The 17,697-nt window shown below is 47.8% G+C and overlaps 1 protein-coding gene across 3 annotated transcripts in view; it reads right to left on the bottom strand.

The window, feature by feature from the left end:
• PIK3AP1 (phosphoinositide-3-kinase adaptor protein 1) overlaps positions 1–17,697 on the bottom strand; it is a 119,961-nt gene that overhangs the window by 24,590 nt on the left and 77,674 nt on the right. For all 3 annotated transcript variants that reach the window (XM_066355581.1, XM_066355582.1, XM_066355583.1), the window contains exons 9-10: positions 6,921–7,016; positions 3,292–3,486 (exon numbers count right to left, since the gene is read on the bottom strand). In XM_066355581.1, the coding sequence (XP_066211678.1) occupies positions 3,292–3,486; positions 6,921–7,016 (291 nt within the window). The remainder of the gene's footprint in view (positions 1–3,291; positions 3,487–6,920; positions 7,017–17,697) is intronic.

Raw genomic sequence — 17,697 nt, 5'->3', positions numbered from 1 at the left:
CAGACAAGGTCCCAAACCCAGAAAAACAAAGTCAGTTGGAGGGCATGGTTGGCACTCTTTGCGGAACCTTGATTGCTTTCTCATATGTGCCTTGACCGGGGGGCTACAGCACACCGAGTGACCCCTTGCTCAAGCCAGCGACCTTGGGCTCAAGCTGGTGAGCTTTGCTCAAAAACCAGATGAGCCCATGCTCAAGCTGGCGACCTCGGGGTTTCAAACCTGGGTCCTCTGCATCCCAGTCTGATGCTCTATCCACTGCGCCACCGCCTGGTCAGGCTGGTAGGCACTCTTGAGATTGTTAAAGAGAAGGGCGATGTGAACAACAACGTGTGCTGGATCCCCGAAGGCCTGAAGCTGGCCAGAGAACACCTGGAAGCTTGAAAATAAAAGGAAATGCCACTGAACATGTCAAGAAAGGCCACGGAACAGGTGCAATGTGTGCCCAGCTCCAAAGGAGTCTAGATGAAGTCACTCATGAGTGGCAGACCCATAAAGGCAAGCGGGAAATACTGAGAAGTGACAAATGTGCACTTAGTGGTAGGACATCATAGTGGTTAAGGCTCCCTGGGCTCTACCCAAGACTCCCTGGATTCAGATCCCAGCTCTGCAACTCATGAGCCATGTGATCTTGAACAAGAGGCTTGACCACTTCTGGCCTCAGTTTTCCTATCTGTAGGATGAGGATGATAACAGTACCTTCCTCACTGGGTTGTTGAGCGTATTACACAAGTTAACACACAGAAAGTACTTGGAGAAGTGCCTGGTACGTGCAAGCTCTCAGTTGTAGCTTTGATTATCTGTATTTACATCTAAACCTTGAGAATGATGCCAATAGGACAGCAATACCTTGGCCTGCTAGTTCACACAAGTTATGTCAGTATAAGTGCTTTACAGCAGGGGTCCCCAAACTTTTAACACAGGGGGCCAGTTCACTGTCCCTCAGACCGTTGGAGGGCCGGACTATAAAAAAACTATGAACAAATCTCTATGCACACTGCACATATCTTATTTTAAAGTAAAAAAATAAAACGGGAACAAATACAATATTTAAAATAAAGAACAAGTAAATTTAAATCAACAAACTGACCAGTATTTCAATGGGAACTATGGGCCTGCTTTTGGCTAATAAGATGGTCAATGTCCGGTTCCATATTTGTCACTGCTAGCCGTAACAAGTGATATGACGCGCTTCCGGAGCCGTGACGCATGCATCCCGCATCACTGGAAGTAGTACTGTACGTGAGTGATGCTGCCATATACAGGACTCCAGGAGCATAGGATGCGGATGACCACTAATGAAAGAGGTGCCCCTTCCGGAAGTGCGGCGGGGGCCGGATAAATGGCCTCAGGGGGCCGAATGCGGCCCGCGGGCTGTAGTTTGGGGACCCCTGCTTTACAGTTTATAAGGTAGTTCCCATGTTAATACATCTGACTCACACAATAAGGCTATGGGTGAATATTATTATAATATATGCATCAATGTATTCATATAGTATTATGATACCCATTTTATCGATGAGGAAGCTAGAGGGTGAAATGACTTACCCAATGTCCCACGCTGTACAGCTGGAAAATGCAAGAGCTAGGACACAAACACAGCTTTTCGGGCTTCCAAACCCCTGCCCTTTTAGTCATCTCCTGTCTCTCTCCTTTCCTCTGCTTCCCCACAGTTCCTCAGCAAGTCCATCAGAGCTCTTTAGGAATAACCTGTGCCCCTGTCCCAACCGCCTCTCCATAATGAGCTATGCCATCAACACACGCTCCTTCACCCCTCCGCCATGTAGGCATTGCTGCATGCTCTCCACTGAGGTTCCCTTAGCAGCAGCCCGGAGACAGGGTCCAAGTGCAAGTAATCTACGTGTGAAGTGATGGAGGTAAGACAGGGAAGTAGATAAAGCAATAAATGGCGGGTTATCCAGTAAGTCACCTCGGTGGGCAAGCTAGGGAGTTCCGGAAAGCAACATTGAGGACGCACCTCAATGTTTCTCCAGGAGAGGGGCAAGTAAGCTGGGTACTCATCCACCAACCCCTATCAGTCACTGGTTTAAAGCTGTGTCCAGGGGTGTTAACCCCCAACTATTCCAGCCTGTCCTGCAAAGGGTCAGAGGAGGCTCTGGCTGCCAAAGAAAGCCATTAGACTAAGAGACACAGGGCCTGACAGGCAGGGTGCAGCCAGTGGACACAGAAATGTAAAGAGCTGGGAGGATGTAGAAAGGGCACCAATAGTGTGCGCTACACATGCCAAAGGAGGTGTCACCTAAAGGGATGGCAAACCAGGAGCACCAACAGCGCTTGGCAATGCAGAATGTCCCTCAACTGAACTTCTACCCAGTTTAGGATTCCCAGATAAACAAACCAAAACCAAAGCCAAAAAAAGAGTGTGCAATATTAGGGACATACTTACAATAAAAATTATTTGCTATTTGTCTAATATCCATACTCAACTGGGCGTCCTGTTCTTTATCTGACACCCCTAGTCCAAATACCTGGGGCTCTGGTTGAGGGGTACCTCCCCCAATTTACCATCTCCTTTTGCTACACTTTCCACAATCTGCTATTCTGTCAACAATGGAATGAAGGTCAGGTACATAGATCTGGCAATATTTGTACTCTTAAAGTACCTATAATCATCGAATACAATCAAGTCCTGAAAGACAGTGAAATTGGCAGTGCTATCAGCATCTGCTGTCACAGGGACCATTATAAAGAAGTCAAAACCCAATTCTCCTAATTTTTATTAATATAGGTAGGTAGACAGCCTAGCATAATGGCTGAAAGTCTGTGAAGACAGCCTCCCTCAGTTCAAATTCTGGCTCTGCTATATGGTAATCAAGTGACCTCTGTAAGCTTCCATTTTCCTCATCTGGAAAATGGGGATGAATAATGGTCCTTACCAAATAGAATAGATTACTATAAAGATTAAATGACATGTTCCAGATATAGCACTCTTGGTATATTTCAATAAATGTTAACGATTTAAAATTAATAATAAGAAGAAGAGTTTCAGGAGATAAACATTTAGCAGGATTCTTGTCATGTGGTGTAGAGGGAAATCCTGTGTATCTCTATCTTCACTCTGTGCGCATGCTTCCAGGAAGGCCACACTGAGTCTGATCTCTGCCCCTACTCTAGCTCTCAAACTGGCCCCAAGCTCTGACCCTGGCCCTTGCGGCTGGTTGGAGACCACTCAGACCATTCTGAGTGACGATGGTTCAGAAGCCAGAGGATCCAGGGAATTCCTGCTGAGAAGTTCTGCACACTTCACTCGGCACCCTTCCCTGACACACTTGCCTTTAGAAATGTACGGTTCGTTGTCGGGAAGCTGGTGAGCACCAGAAGCACTGGCCTCTGGCCTAGGCACTGGGATAGGGGGCCTGCTGGCCAGGTCCACAGGAAAGGCCTCATCATCATCCACTGTGTGATAAACATCTTCAGGATCGTGACAGTACAGCTCCCTCTCCAAACTGGCCATTCCCACATTGTTGCCTAGAAACACAGAAAAAGGTGACTGAAAGCAGTGGCTGAGAACCCCATGCAAAACAACTCAGAAAATACTCGTGTCATCTTCATTTGCCCCCATCAGTGCAGCAAAAGGAAGTGAGCTCGGCCCTGGCCAGTTGGCTCAGTGGTAGAGTGTCGGCCTGGCGTGCGGGGGACCCGGGTTCGATTCCCGGCCAGGGCACATAGGAGAAGCGCCCATTTGCTTCTCCACCCCCCCTCCTTCCTCTCTGTCTCTCTCTTCCCCTCCCGCAGCCAAGGCTCCATTGGAGCAAAGATGGCCCGGGCGCTGGGGATGGCTCCTTGGCCTCTGCTCCAGGTGCTAGAGTGGCTCTGGTCACGGCAGAGCAACGCCCCGGAGGGGCAGAGCATCACCCCCTGGTGGTCGTGCCGGGTGGATCCCGGTCGGGCGCATGCGGGAGTCTGTCTGACTGTCTCTCCCCGTTTCCAGCTTCAGAAAAATACAAAAAAAAAAAAAAAAAAGGAAGTGAGCTCTAGGCTCTGTCATCTCAATTTTACTGCTGAGATTCATTTATTCATTCCATTAGGGAAAAGAGAGTACAGTCCCCAAAGCCCAAGGACACTCAGAATCAACCCCTGAGCCTGGGCAGCACTGTGAGGGTGGCCTGGAGTCCTCACCACCAACAGTTCCAGCACCCTTGTCCTCAGGATTAAAATGACTACAGCAAACCTTTCTGAGGACTTCCTCTGTGCCCAGTGCCATTCCGAGTGCATTACCCACATTATTTCGTTTGATTGTATAACAACGCTGTGGAGTAACGACAATCATTATTTTCATTTTGCAAATAAAGAAACTAGGACCTTGGGGATTTAAATAACTTGCTCAGAGTCCCTTAGAGCCAGGCCAGGGCCCAGGAAAGCTGGTTCCAGAGATCATACTCTCAACCCGGCACTCTCTACTGCTCCTCTTGCAACCTTTGCCTCCATTCTGCTCCCCATCGACCAAAGGATTTAGGACTGAAGCTTGCCTCCTGCCCTCTGTCCCTGGAGTCATCACAACCCTCAGGTTTTCTCTGCCTCCTTCCTGGTGACAGGCTGAAATGCTCTGTGCTGGGACCTGAATATCCTTCTGGCTTCAGGAGTCTCAGCAGACCTGTTTTTGTATGCCATCCACTCCTCATACACGAGAGCTGTGTGACTTTGAACGTGTTATATAACCTCTCTGAGCCTGATTTCCCTCTGAGAGCTACTTACAGGAGTACTGTGAGGGCAAAGATAATAAAGGGAAAGCACCCAGCTCAGTGTATACACATAGTAGGTGCTTCTCCCTAGCACCATTCAGCCAACAAATTTTTTTTTTTTTTTTTTTTTGTATTTTTCTGAAGCTGGAAACGGGGAGAGACAGTCAGACAGACTCCCGCATGCGCCCGACCGGGATCCACCTGGCACGCCCACCAGGGGCGACGCTCTGCCCCTCCAGGGCGTTGCTCTGCAGCGACCAGAGCCACTCTAGTGCCTGGGGCAGAGGCAAGGAGCCATCCCCAGCGCCCGGGCCATCTTTGCTCCAATGGAGCCTTGGCTGCAGGAGGGGAAGAGAGAGACAGAGAGGAAGGAGGGAGGGGGTGGAGAAGCAAATGGGCGCTTCTCCTGTGTGCCCTGGCCGGGAATCAAACCCGGGTCCCCCGCACGCCAGGCCGACGCTCTACCGCTGAGCCAACCGGCCAGGGCCAACAAATCTTTGATTAAACGCCTGCTTGAGATACAGGGATGAATAAAGCTTGGGTTTTCTTCCTATGAGATTTCTAGTCAAGTACTTTGTAGAATTTTTCATTGCATCTTCTGAGCTGCAGGGACTGCTTGGCTTCCCTGTGATTTGTCTACCACTGCTTACAACTTTCCTTTGCTAGTCACTGTGAAAATTACTTTTCCTATCCTGAGTCCCATTCTTTTTTTTTTTTTTTTTTACAGAGAGAGAGAGTCAGAGATAGAGACAGACAGACAGGAACGGAGAGACGAGAAGCATCAATCATTAGTTTTTCGTTGTGCGTTGCGACACCTTAGTTGTTCATTGACTGGCCCCCTCACATGTGCCTCAACTGCAGGCCCTCAGCAGACCGAGTAACCCCTTGCTCGAGCCAGCGACTTTGAGTCCAAGCTGGTGAGCCCCGCTCAAACCAGATGAGCCCGCGCTCAAGCTGGCGACCTCGGGGTCTCGAACCTGGGTCCTTCCGCATCCCAGTCCGATGCTCCATCCACTGCGCCACCACTTGGTTAGGCCTGAGTCCCATTCTTTTAGCATCCTGCTTTCTATACCTATTTGATCAGTGGACCCCACCATAGATAATAAACAATTGAACAGAATTAAGGAATTATTCATATAATTTAACAGCTTTCACCTTTGGCACCTCCCATAATAAGAAGAACAATACCAACAATAATAAACCTTTATTATTTGTTCTATGTCTGGCCCTGCTATGAGACCTAATGTATACTAACTCATTTAAAGTTTACAACATTCATCTCACTTTACAACTGGGGAAATTGCAACCCAAAGGAGCCAAATAACATGCCCAAGGTTTTCCAGCTAACAGAAGGAAGAAGTAAGTCTGTGTTCTTAGCCTCTGTACAGTAGAGCTTCAACTTAATAATAGTGGTGTATATTCCCCTATCTTCTCCTCCTTCACGAGACAGTGAAGTCTCTTGAAGAATTAATCACATCATTTTCCTTTGTGTCCCCCAGCCCAACATCCACAATAGTGCTTTGTTCATAGTAGATACTCAATGAATTTTAGTTAAATAAAAATAAGCATGTACATTAAAAAAAAAAAGTCTTAAGCCCTAGCCGGTTGGCTCAGCGGTAGAGCATCGGCCTAGCGTGCTGAGGACCCGGGTTCGATTCCTGGCCAGGGCACACAGGAGAAGCACCCATTTGCTTCTCCACCCCTCCGCCGCGCCTTCCTCTCTGTCTCTCTCTTCCCCTCCCGCAGCCAAGGCTCCACTGGAGCAAAGATGGCCCGGGCGCTGGGGATGGCTCTGTGGCCTCTGCCCCAGGCGCTAGAGTGGCTCTGGTCGCAACATGGCGACGCCCAGGATGGGCAGAGCATCGCCCCCTGGTGGGCAGAGCGTCGCCCCTGGTGGGCGTGCCGGGTGGATCCCGGTCGGGCGCATGCGGGAGTCTGTCTGACTGTCTCTCCCTGTTTCCAGCTTCAGAAAAATGAAAAAAAAAAAAAAAAAAAATTGCTGAAAGCAACCTGTTTACCTAAATGAACGGCTGCAGTGGTGGGACTTTCAGTCTCCCTGTAACAGGCTGATAGGAAAGCTCGTGAAGACAGAGTCCCTTCAGTCCCCCACGTGCCATGTTTACGGCGGTCGGTCCCGGAGTGGAGCAGCCTTTGGATGGAACCAGGCCACCGTTCCTCTTTCACTCTTTTGCTTCCCACTCATAGCTGCCTTCTACTTACCTTCTAAAAATTTGCGGATCATAGAGTCCTTAGTAGTCCGAGAGAAACCTCCTCCAGAGATTGGGTTTGATGTACTGGCCTGAAGCATTTCAACATCTAGAAGGAGAAGGAGACTAAGAGGTTATATGTTGTTCTTCTACACAAGCAAGGAGATTTTTTAGATGAATATACAAGGTTTAACAAATCAAGAAATCTTGAACAAAGAGATTCAAGAATTCATTAATTCACCCAACCATCCATCCATCCATCCATCCACCCACCCATCCAACCATTCATCCATCCATCCATCCATCCATCCATCCACTCAATAAGAACATAGAATAAGTGTGGGTATAAAGGAGAACAACATTCACAACCTTGAAGCCCTTTCCTGGACCACAGGGCTAGAAAAGTATAAGTTCAAGAGTATACAATCTGGTGAATTTGTATTCTTGGGAAATGTGATATAAAGAGTTGCATAGAATTTCTCATACAAATTCACCAGGATTGTATTTAACTGGTTCCCAAAGATCAAAGTAGTAAGGAAATAGTATATCGGTGCATAATAATTAAATTCAAACTATTTTTTTTTTCCTCAAAGGATACTTTTCAACTTCAAACTACATATTTTGCTTAAGCAAGTAAGTCCTCAGTAGTTATGTCATAGGACACAGTGAGTATAACCTCTAGATAATATCAAAGCTCTACTTTTAACACAGGGCTGAAATTTTGCTTCCAAAACGCATGCTCAGAGTCATAAAGTAATAAGGCACTGTTGGTTTCTTATGAAAGATTTTCATACACAGTTTTTGTCTCTGTGGGTTTCTGCTTAACAGTGAAAGTCAGAGATTAACGTGCTTTCCTTATAAATAACCAATAACACAGGTGACTGAAAATTCAAGTTCTTGCTAGGTTTCTGAGGTGGTGTTATTATAATCTTGAAGTGGTATTATGTTGATAAAAGTGACTCTAATACATTTTTTCCAAGTGTTGCCTAATGTTCCATTGTTTAAATAAACCACAATATATTTACTCTTTGTTGTTCCTGATTCCATTTTTTTTTCTGTTATAAACAATGCTATGGTCATGTTTTTAAATTAAGCCCATTTTTTCACATGCAAATGCCTTTTGAGTCCCGAGGTCCAGGAAAGGGCCTGAGGGTTGTGAAGCATGGGTTTTGGTACACTGGAGCCCGAGGTTCAAGTCCTGGCTCTGACTCTTATTAGCTCTGCATCCCTGGGCAAGTTGCTCAATATCACCGAGCTTCTATATCTCCATCTGTAAAGTGGGGACAAATAACTACCAACCTCATAGGAAGCCTGGACACACCAATAGAGACAATGCTTATAAAATGCTTAGCAACAGCGCCAGGTACTAGAGATTAGTGGTTATCATTTTCATTATAGTGAGGTAATATAGATTGTATATTGGTTTCTTGATGTTGTAAAATATTACAACAAACTTAGTGGCTTAAAACAACAGAGATATGTTACCTTATAGTTCTGTAGTTCAGAAGTCTGAAATGGGTCTCACTGGGCTAAAATCTAGATTCTGGCAGAACTACATTCCTTTCTAGGACCTTTGCAGCTTCCCAGGGCTGCCTGCCTTCCTTCCTTGGCCTCAGGCCCTCCTCCTCCATCTTCAAAGCCAGCAAAGCCGGGCAGAAAGCTTAGCTGAGCCTTCTCATGGTGCCACTTCTGATTTCTTCTTCCACTTTTAAAGACCCTGTGATTACACTGGACCCACACTGATAATCCAGAATATTCCCTTTATCTTAAGGCCAGTCGATTAGCAAACTTCATTCCACCTGAAATTTTAATTCCCCTTTGCCATGGAATCCAGCATATTCACAGATTCAGGGACATTATTCTGTTTACCACAGATAGGTCCAAATATCAGCACAGCCAGCCTGGGAGGAGGGGCCAGGGACTAGGGCACACTCAATGCAAGCCAGACCATCGTGTCCACATGGGACTCCGCAGTCCCGGCCTGATATAGGTGCTGGCTGCTGTTGATTCTCTGGAAGTGCACTGCCTTATATGAATTACGTAAAAGTAATTTTATTTCCATCTGTATTTTAAATAAAATGATTCCTCTTATACAGATTTAAACATAAAAATCTTTGAATTAGACCAGGAACAGCAAATACACATATTGGCCTTCATGTCCTTACTTTATACTCAAGACAAACATTATAATCAATCATAGCATTGTTCTGGCCTCAGAATTCTTCTCAACACAGCTCCCAGGCACTCAATACCAGTTAGCTGACATTGGCACATGAAATTATTTTTACAACACTATTGCCATCCCCAGCAATACTACCTTTGTCATAACAAAGAAAAGAATAAGTACTTAGTTGTTGGAGTTAATGAACGATAGGACCCCCTAAAACAGGGGTCCCCAAACTACGGCCCGCGGGCCACATGCGGCCCCCTGAGGCCATTTATCCGGCCCCCGCCGCACTTCCGGAAGGGGCACCTCTTTCATTGGTGGTCAGTGAGAGGAGCATAGTTCCCATTGAAATACTGATCAGTTGGCTGATTTAAATTTACTTGTTCTTTATTTTAAATATTGTATTTGTTCCCGTTTTGTTTTTTTTACTTTAAAATAAGATCTGTGCAGTGTGCATAGGGATTTGTTCATAGTTTTTTTTATAGTCTGGCCCTCCAACGGTCTGAGGGACAGTGAACTGGCCCCCTGTGTAAAAAGTTTGGGGACCCCTGCCCTAAACCTCTCAAGTTGACAACCTCATGTATATTAGAACCCAGGCTTACAGTGAGTCACACCTGAGCGACTGAGACATGGGAAATTCTGGAGGCGAAGGGACAAAGGACAGTTTGTAAAGGAAAGCAGAACAATAAGTCCTTGCATTCCTGGATGCTCCGGGTGTGTACTTCTGATCACAGCTACTTAACCTGCACCACCTGTCAGTTAAAAATAAACCGAAATGTGCTGAAATCTGCTGGTCCAAGGAGAAAGTGCGAAGTTCTATCATTTCAGTGTAGAGGAAAAGAAAGAAAAGAAAACAAGGAGACTCTGGGATCACAGTGTCCCTCAGGAGGAGGCAGCTGCAGAGGTATCCTGTGCTTTATTTAAGGAGTTGATCAGCAAGAACCTGCTCCTGGGAGAGAGAAGCCTGAACAGATGAGAGAAAGCCTGGGCCCGCACTTAATTTGGGAGAAAGTCAAGAGCAATAATGAACTTGCAAAGAAGCCTATATGATACTTCTCATGGGACACGAATCCAGTTTACTTAGCTGCAATAGAAACTCCACCCAGATTATGTGTTGTTAATTTAATATCAAACCTAATCTGGCTACATAATACAGTCAAATGACAGATACTGAGAGACTATTCTTCAGGAAAGGCTCTCAAACCCTGAAAACAGGCCAAAAGAATTTTTTTCAGTAAGTATTTTTTTTTGTGGCTAAAAAAGAGCCTCAGAACCAGGAGCTGTGTGATCACACCTTGGAAGGTAACCTGAAACTTGATTGGTTCCACTTACACCTAGGCGGAATGGATGCTTTGATTGCCCGTGTCAACGAGAAAGTCCAACCTGCTCACACCCGAGTGGAGGAGTAATGGGAAGGAGACAGTAACACACATAGAGAAAGAAAGAGAGAAAGAGGCAGGGGGTGGGGGGTTGGAGTAGGAGAGAAACAGAGAAAGACAGACGAGAGAGGGGAGAGCAGTCTGAAATTAGAGGGACCAAGGAGCGTTGGGCAATGAAAAAGAAGGGGCTGAGAATGAAAAGTTCAGGAAAAGCAACAAGTTAGCTTTTTTGGCTTTCTTACGTAGGCGAGGTCTTCAAAACAGTACTCCCGGCAAGCACGGAGACTCTCTGCCGAGGAAGGAATCGGCCTATGGAGTGAGTTCCCGGTGGGGCGCAGTGGCTACCACAACCTGCTAAGTCACCCCCCTATTCCCCACCTGCACAGCTGCCCTCTCAGGGCACCGTGTCCTTTTCCTCCATGGCACTGCCACGGTTCGTAGTTATAGACTTAGCGGTGCGGTATGTTTGTTTAATACCCAGCTCTCCGCCTGCAAGGGAAGCCCTGGAAGGCAAGGATCACACGGCCGGCTTGTGTACTGACTCCTCATCGCCTGGCACAGGGACTTAAACCCACGAGAGGTTTGATGAATATTGTTGAACGAATGAATGTGTGGAAGCGTAAACTAATGAGGAGTAAACGATGAATACCTGGTATGGAAGTGTTATCTGGGCATCTCCCAAGCTGAGGAAAGAGCAGGGCAACTCAGGCAGCAGATGCATACGCAGATGTACAGGGACATGACAGAGAAGGCTGCTTCCCACCCTGCAATGTCCCACACTTGGGGACATCTAACAGATGTCTCACTACCACCTATCAGGTAAGTGAAGTCTTTGCACTGGAATATGAACAAACTATTCCACACCACAAAGTCTAGGATCACTTCTTATTTTCTAGTACTTTCCAGTCAAGAAATAGTGAAGCATCTATCGTGTGCAGCACTGGGGATAACCCATGCTTCCTCACTGAGGTTGGAGTGGGTAACCAGAGAGGCGTGTACATAAAGCAGAGAGCACAGCGATGGAATGCAGGGCCCCGAGGAAAGAATGGCCCACAGCTGGGCAGGTCCAGAGGGGGAACAGGATCACTGCTGCTGATGAGGATTTTATCATAATAACTTTAAAACATTCAAGCCAGTATGCTTTCACTACATGCCTATATCCCCAATACAATTCCTTGTATATTTGAAGGATAAAAAAGCAATAGAAAACAGGAAGTGTGCCCTGACTCCCTTTGCCCCGCTGGGGGGGGCACTTTCAGCCCCGGACGGGACAGGAACAGAACGAGTTCCTTGCTGGTAAGACTTATGCCTTGCACCCAGCCCCACTGCCCCTAAAGTATTTCTTGGCTCTACTAGCCACAGCCTTCCCAAGGTGGGATGCAGGAAGATGGCAGTGCCTCAGCGGCCGCAGGAAAGACGACTCTTGAGGTAAAAGGGCACAGACAGAGAACACAGCATATTCCAGAAGCAAAGCCGTAACTTAACAATTTTGTTTATAAATGCTCCTGCAGCTGGGCTCACACCTGACATGGCTGGGCTGCAAAGCCTTTTACTGTGCTTAACTGTGCCCCCAGCTTGGAGGGCACCCAGCTTGCAGAGAGGGACTGTATGTAATCAGAGAGCTCAGATAAAGAAAACACCGCTGGAGATGATCTGTTACAAAGACGCCAGTTACCAAGGAGGTTGCTATGGGCTAAGTCAGCTCTCTGCCACACACAAATTTGAGCCACAGAAGTGGGCGGGCGGAGGGAGCAGGAGCGCAGAAGAAAAGTTCAAGGCAGGAGTCACATGAAGCAGAACAGCCTCTGGGATGGCTTAGAGCGACTCCTGAGAGTTGAGTTTCTCAGAGCGAGATATCACACCCTTCACCTTTTGCTCCTTTCTCCTTCGGAAGAAAGACAAGCCTCTGAGATATTTAAGCAAAGCTAAATCCACCAGCAGATTACCTCGGACACAGCTGGACAAGGGTATGCCAGGACGAAGGTGTTCCTGAAATGGCTCCCTGGGCCTCAGTACTCAGAGCCTCAGGCAAGTGACCAGTCACTAGGTGAGGCTTTCCATTCAGAATGTATTACCTATGTCAAAGGGCCACCAGAGCCACCATCTCATCCTCTGAAGGCAAGGAGAGGCAGAAGAACTAAAAGTGAAAAAGATTACTCAGCGGTAGAGCGTCGGCCTAGCGTGCGGAGGACCCGGGTTCGATTCCTGGCCAGGGCACACAGGAGAAGCGCCCATTTGCTTCTCCACCCCTCCGCCGCACCTTCCTCTCTGTCTCTCTCTTCCCCTCCCGCAGCCAAGGCTCCATTGGAGCAAAAATGGCCCGGGCACTGGGGATGGCTCTGTGGCCTCTGCCTCAGGCGCTAGAGTGGCTCTGGTCGCAACATGGTGACGCCCAGGATGGGCAGAGCATCGCCCCCTGGTGGGCAGAGCGTCGCCCCATGGTGGACGTGCCAGGTGGATCCCGGTCGGGCGCATGCGGGAGTCTGTCTGACTGTCTCTCCCTGTTTCCAGCTTCAGAAAAATGCAAAAGAAAATGAAAAAAAAAAAAAAGTGAAAAAGATTAGTGAAAATACCCAAAGAGGGGTGTGTGCCTTGATTTTTATTTAGTGGTTGCATAAGCTTGAATTCATCAAGACATTTTTTATATAGTAAGGTAAGGACATTGATGGTTTAAATCTGTGGGATCTTGCCTGACCAGGCAGTGGCACAGTGGATAGAGCGTCGGACTGGGATGCAGAGGACCCAGGTTCGAGACCCCGAGGTCACCAGCTTGAGCGCGGGCTCATCTGGTTTGAGGAAAAGCCCACCAGCTTAAACCCAAGGTCGCTGGCTCCAGCAAGGGGTTACTGGGTCTGCTGAAGGCCCGCGGTCAAGGCACATATGAGAAAGCAATCAATGAACAACTAAGGTGTTGCAAAGCGCAATGAAAAACTAATGATTGATGTTTCTCATCTCTCTTTGTTCCTGTCTGTCTGTCCCTGTCTATCCCTCTCTCTGACTCTCTGTCTCTATAAAAAATAAATAAATAAAATTAAAAAAAAATCTGTGGGATCTTGAACAAAAAATTCTCAAGAGAATTGGGAGCAAAGTTGAGAATTTGATAACAGAGACATATAGTTGCCACCTGGTGGCAGCATATCAAAAGTCAAGACTGAGTGTGTGGCAGTGTGTGTGTGTGTGCAAGTGTGTGTAGGCTTGTATGTGTGTGCATGCGCGTGTGTGCATGCATCCACACAAATTCATGGGGAAGAAAAGATTGAAGTGGAATCATAGAATGTCAGGGTCAGAACCCAGCCCCCTTCATTCAACATTGTGAGTTTTCCTGATAATCTTCCTACTTCGGTGGCTGTTTTGGATTTCCTTTGGAGAAGAGGGCCTCGTTACTCCCCCTCTCCAAAATTTATGTAAGAGGCAGATTTGTCCCAACACAGTTTGATGACCTCCAAAGCAGTGGCAAGGAGCTGACCTAAAGCCTGCACTCCCTGTTTATCCTGAGAGCAAGTGAAAGAATGAATGAGGGAGAGAACCCTAAATTCCTTAATGTGGTATTCTCAGCCCTCAGGTAGAATGCTAAAAGAAGGCGACACTGACAGGATGTGAGGGCAGTGTAGCTGTGACATCGGTCTCCCCACTGGTCGCCAGGGTTGATCTGGCTGATCTGGCTGGCTAGGCGGGTGTCCCCTTCCTCCCTCACCGCTCCATGCGTGCCCCTCGCCCCTCCCGAAGCTGCGCGCTGGGTCAAAGAGGACGACCCTCCCCGGTAGAGGAGAGGACCGTTCTTCGGCCAAGGGGATACAAGTAGCTGCGCTCTGCGGCTGGCACCCCAGACAAGCTATCGAAGGCGGCACTGATAAACCCGACTACTGAGACCTTCAGAAACAGCTCCTTTCTAAGGGCCTTCCCCAGAGCTGGCAAACGCAGACCCTCGAAGGACAGGCCGAGGCAGTCCTCCATCCCAGTGCGGGAGCAGACAGGTTTGTCCCTGGGAATCTGCAGACCCAATCCCTGACCCAGTTCTCCCTCAGTGGGATTTGAGTAAGTCACTAAACCTTGGAGCCTTGGGTTTCTCCTCTGTAAAATGGAGAAATTCTATCTACCAAGTCCAAGGACAGTCAGGTGAGATAACAGAGATAAAAGCTGCCTGTTGACTTGACAGCTGCTTCAAGTTATCAATGTACTGGATCATGCTGAAAATATAGGTCTTATATTTATCTCTTTGTCCTCCTTATTTATGAACTAAACTACCTTCTCCCCTAGGTAGTAAAATGAATGGTTCCTCTCCAGATACAAGTTGCTACTTCTTCTGGGGCCAGTGGGTGAGTGCTCGTTCTCAAGACTAAATCACAGAGACAGAATACAAACCAAACCATGCTGAGAACTGGAAAATCCAGAGTTGATGTGATCAGGCAAGTGAAAAATGCAGTTGGTTTCCTGTTCCCATCCCCAAAGCCGCCAAATTCTACAACCTGCTCATCACTGGCCTCCTTCTAGTTCTGCGGCAGCCAGAATTACCCTGACCCCAGATAACTTTACAAGTTCCCAGCTGACCACGAACCAGGCTAGTTGCATGGCACTCTGCCACCTTGGGGATTGTTGGAGAGGCTCGCTGCTCCTGCCACGAGGAGTGTAACGGGATGGCTGCCCTTGGTGTTCCCTGCAGCCTTTCGCTTGTGTGGTGGGGGAATGGCACGTGGCGGGACACTCAGGGGGTAACAGGGGTTAAGGCTGTCTGCCCACACCAAACTGCTAGTTAAGTGGGGGGACTCGCCTGACCTGTGGTGGCGCAGTGGATAAAGCGTCAACCTGGAAACACTGAGGTTGCCGGTTCAAAACCCAGGGCTTGCCTGGTCAAGGCACATATGGGAGTTGATGCTTCCTGTTCCTCCCCCTCCTCTCTCTCTCTCTCTCTCTCTCTCTCTCTCTCTCTCTCCTCTCTATAATGAATAAATAAAATCTTTAAAAAAATTAAAAAAAAAGTGGGGGACTCTGTCACTGTTCAAGTGTCTTATGTAAGGACACAGGATGGAAGTGATGATGCATGGTCTCTGGCTTCCCAAGTGGGTAGCACTTGTTCTCCAAATGTTCTTTAATGAAGGGGCCTCTGGCCCAGATTGACCCCCATTGTCTCCCCAACACCCAGGAGAAGTAGGTGAAACAGCAGATGCTCCAGAAATGCTTGCTGGGTACATGGAGACGGACAGACGTGCAAGAGCAGGGGGCATCAGAGGCTGTGACGTAAGGTGATGTCTGGGCTGCAGAAGGAGCAAGCGGGGCTGCAGTGCTAGATGGTTTTTCTAAAAGGAACCAGGACTGCCCTGGCCGGTTGGCTCAGCGGTAGAGCATCGGCCTGGTGTGCGGGGGACCCGGGTTCGATTCCCGGCCAGGGCACATAGGAGAAGGGCCCATTTGCTTCTCCACCCCCACCCCCTCCTTCCTCTCTGTCTCTCTCTTCCCCTCCCGCAGCCAAGGCTCCATTGGAGCAAAGATGGCCCAGGCGCTGGGGATGGCTCCTTGGCCTCTGCCCCAGGCGCTAGAGTGGCTCTGGTCGCGGCAGAGCGACGCCCCGGAGGGGCAGAGCATCGCCCCCTCGTGGGCAGAGCGTTGCCCCTGGTGGGCGTGCCGGGTGGATCCCAGTCGGGCGCATGCGGGAGTCTGTCTGACTGTCTCTCCCCGTTTCCAGCTTCAGAAAAATACAAAAAATAAAAAAAATAAAAGGAACCAGGACTAAATTTGTGGCGTTAGATGGAAATTTCTGACACAGAATAAAGAATATGGTCCTAGAGACAGAGAGATCTGGGTTCAAATCTAAGCTCTATCACCTATTAGCTGGGAGAGTGTATAACCTCTCTGTGCATCAGTTTCCTTGTTTGTCAAGTATAGGTTATTAAAGGCATTCTTGTACAGTGCTGTAAGGATTTGGTAAAATAGAGGATTTGGATTGTAGGATGACACCCTCTTTCCTCACCTCCCTGCCAGGTCATGACTCTAGGGAAGAGTGCCCATCAGTCCTTCCAGTCTTCCTAGTTAGGTGCTAGAAGGGAGCTTCTACTGTTCTTTCCCTCTTTCTCCGCCAGACCTCGGGGAAGCAGCCAATCTGACGGCAAGCACCTAACAACAGTGGGCCACACCTTCTAGGTCTGGGTTTGCAGGGTCAAAGGTGCTGCTGGTGTCAGGGTCTGCCTCTGGCCCTCTGACGCGCCCACACCTCCGGTTCCAGGGCACCCTCTAGGTGCCTGCTCTTCCATTCATGGATAAGAGAACCAGGCCCACCTCCCTCTGGGCCCCAGGCCCTACTGTCTTCTTCTTGGGCTGTGCAGGTTGGCAATACTCAATCTAGCCCATTCCAGAAAAACTTTCATCAATAAAGTTGATTCGTTGATGGATATTTGGTCTTACCTTTCTTAAGTCTGTTACTCAGAACAGGGGAAAGGAGCGTTAAGTGTTAGGCAGCGTTTCAGCATGCTTAGTATTGGACAGCAAACAGAGGTAACTTATTAAGAAGGTTCTTAGAGGGCCGGCAGCAGACACGGTCCTCCTGCTTCCACCCTGGTAGTGCACTGGAATCAACATTACCTAGACCAGTGGTTCTCAAGGGCGCGGCACTGCCCTCTAGAGGAGGTTTGGAAAATCTATGAGTGTTCTGCGTTGTCACCATGATGGAGGGACACTACTGGCATTTAACAGAACAAGGATGAAAGATACTAGACACCCTGCAATGTGTGGGACAATCCGGCACAAGGAAGTGTTTCATGTCCCTCGTGGCTTTTAAATATTTCCCTAGACATACAGATAGGTTAAAAAACTGCTTATGATACATATATATATATATATATATATATATATATATATATATATATACATGTGTGTATTTGTACATTTGTGTGTATATGTATCTGTGTAATTTTTTAATTTAATATTAGAAGGCATAAGCAAAAAAGACAAATATACCCACCAAACAATTATGAGTGCTATATTAGTTGGTTGGGTGGAATCAGTCATATAGACTTTTTTTTTTATTAATTAAGTGAGAAGCGGGGAGGCAGAGACAGATTCCTGCATGAGCCCTGACTGGGATCTTACCCATCAAGCCCCTGATGGGGTGACGCTCTGCCCATCTGGGGCCGCTGCTCCATTTTTCAGCAACTGAGCCATTTTAGCACCTAAGGAGAGGCCATGGAGCCATCCTCAGTGCCTGGGTCCAACTTGCTCAAACAGTTTGAGCCATGGTTGTGGGAAGTGAAGAG

The sequence above is a fragment of the Saccopteryx leptura genome, chromosome 13, assembly GCF_036850995.1.
Source record: "Saccopteryx leptura isolate mSacLep1 chromosome 13, mSacLep1_pri_phased_curated, whole genome shotgun sequence".
NCBI lineage: Eukaryota > Metazoa > Chordata > Mammalia > Chiroptera > Emballonuridae > Saccopteryx > Saccopteryx leptura.
Note: the sequence above shows the minus strand (reverse complement) of the source record. Positions and strands in the feature narration are given on the sequence as shown.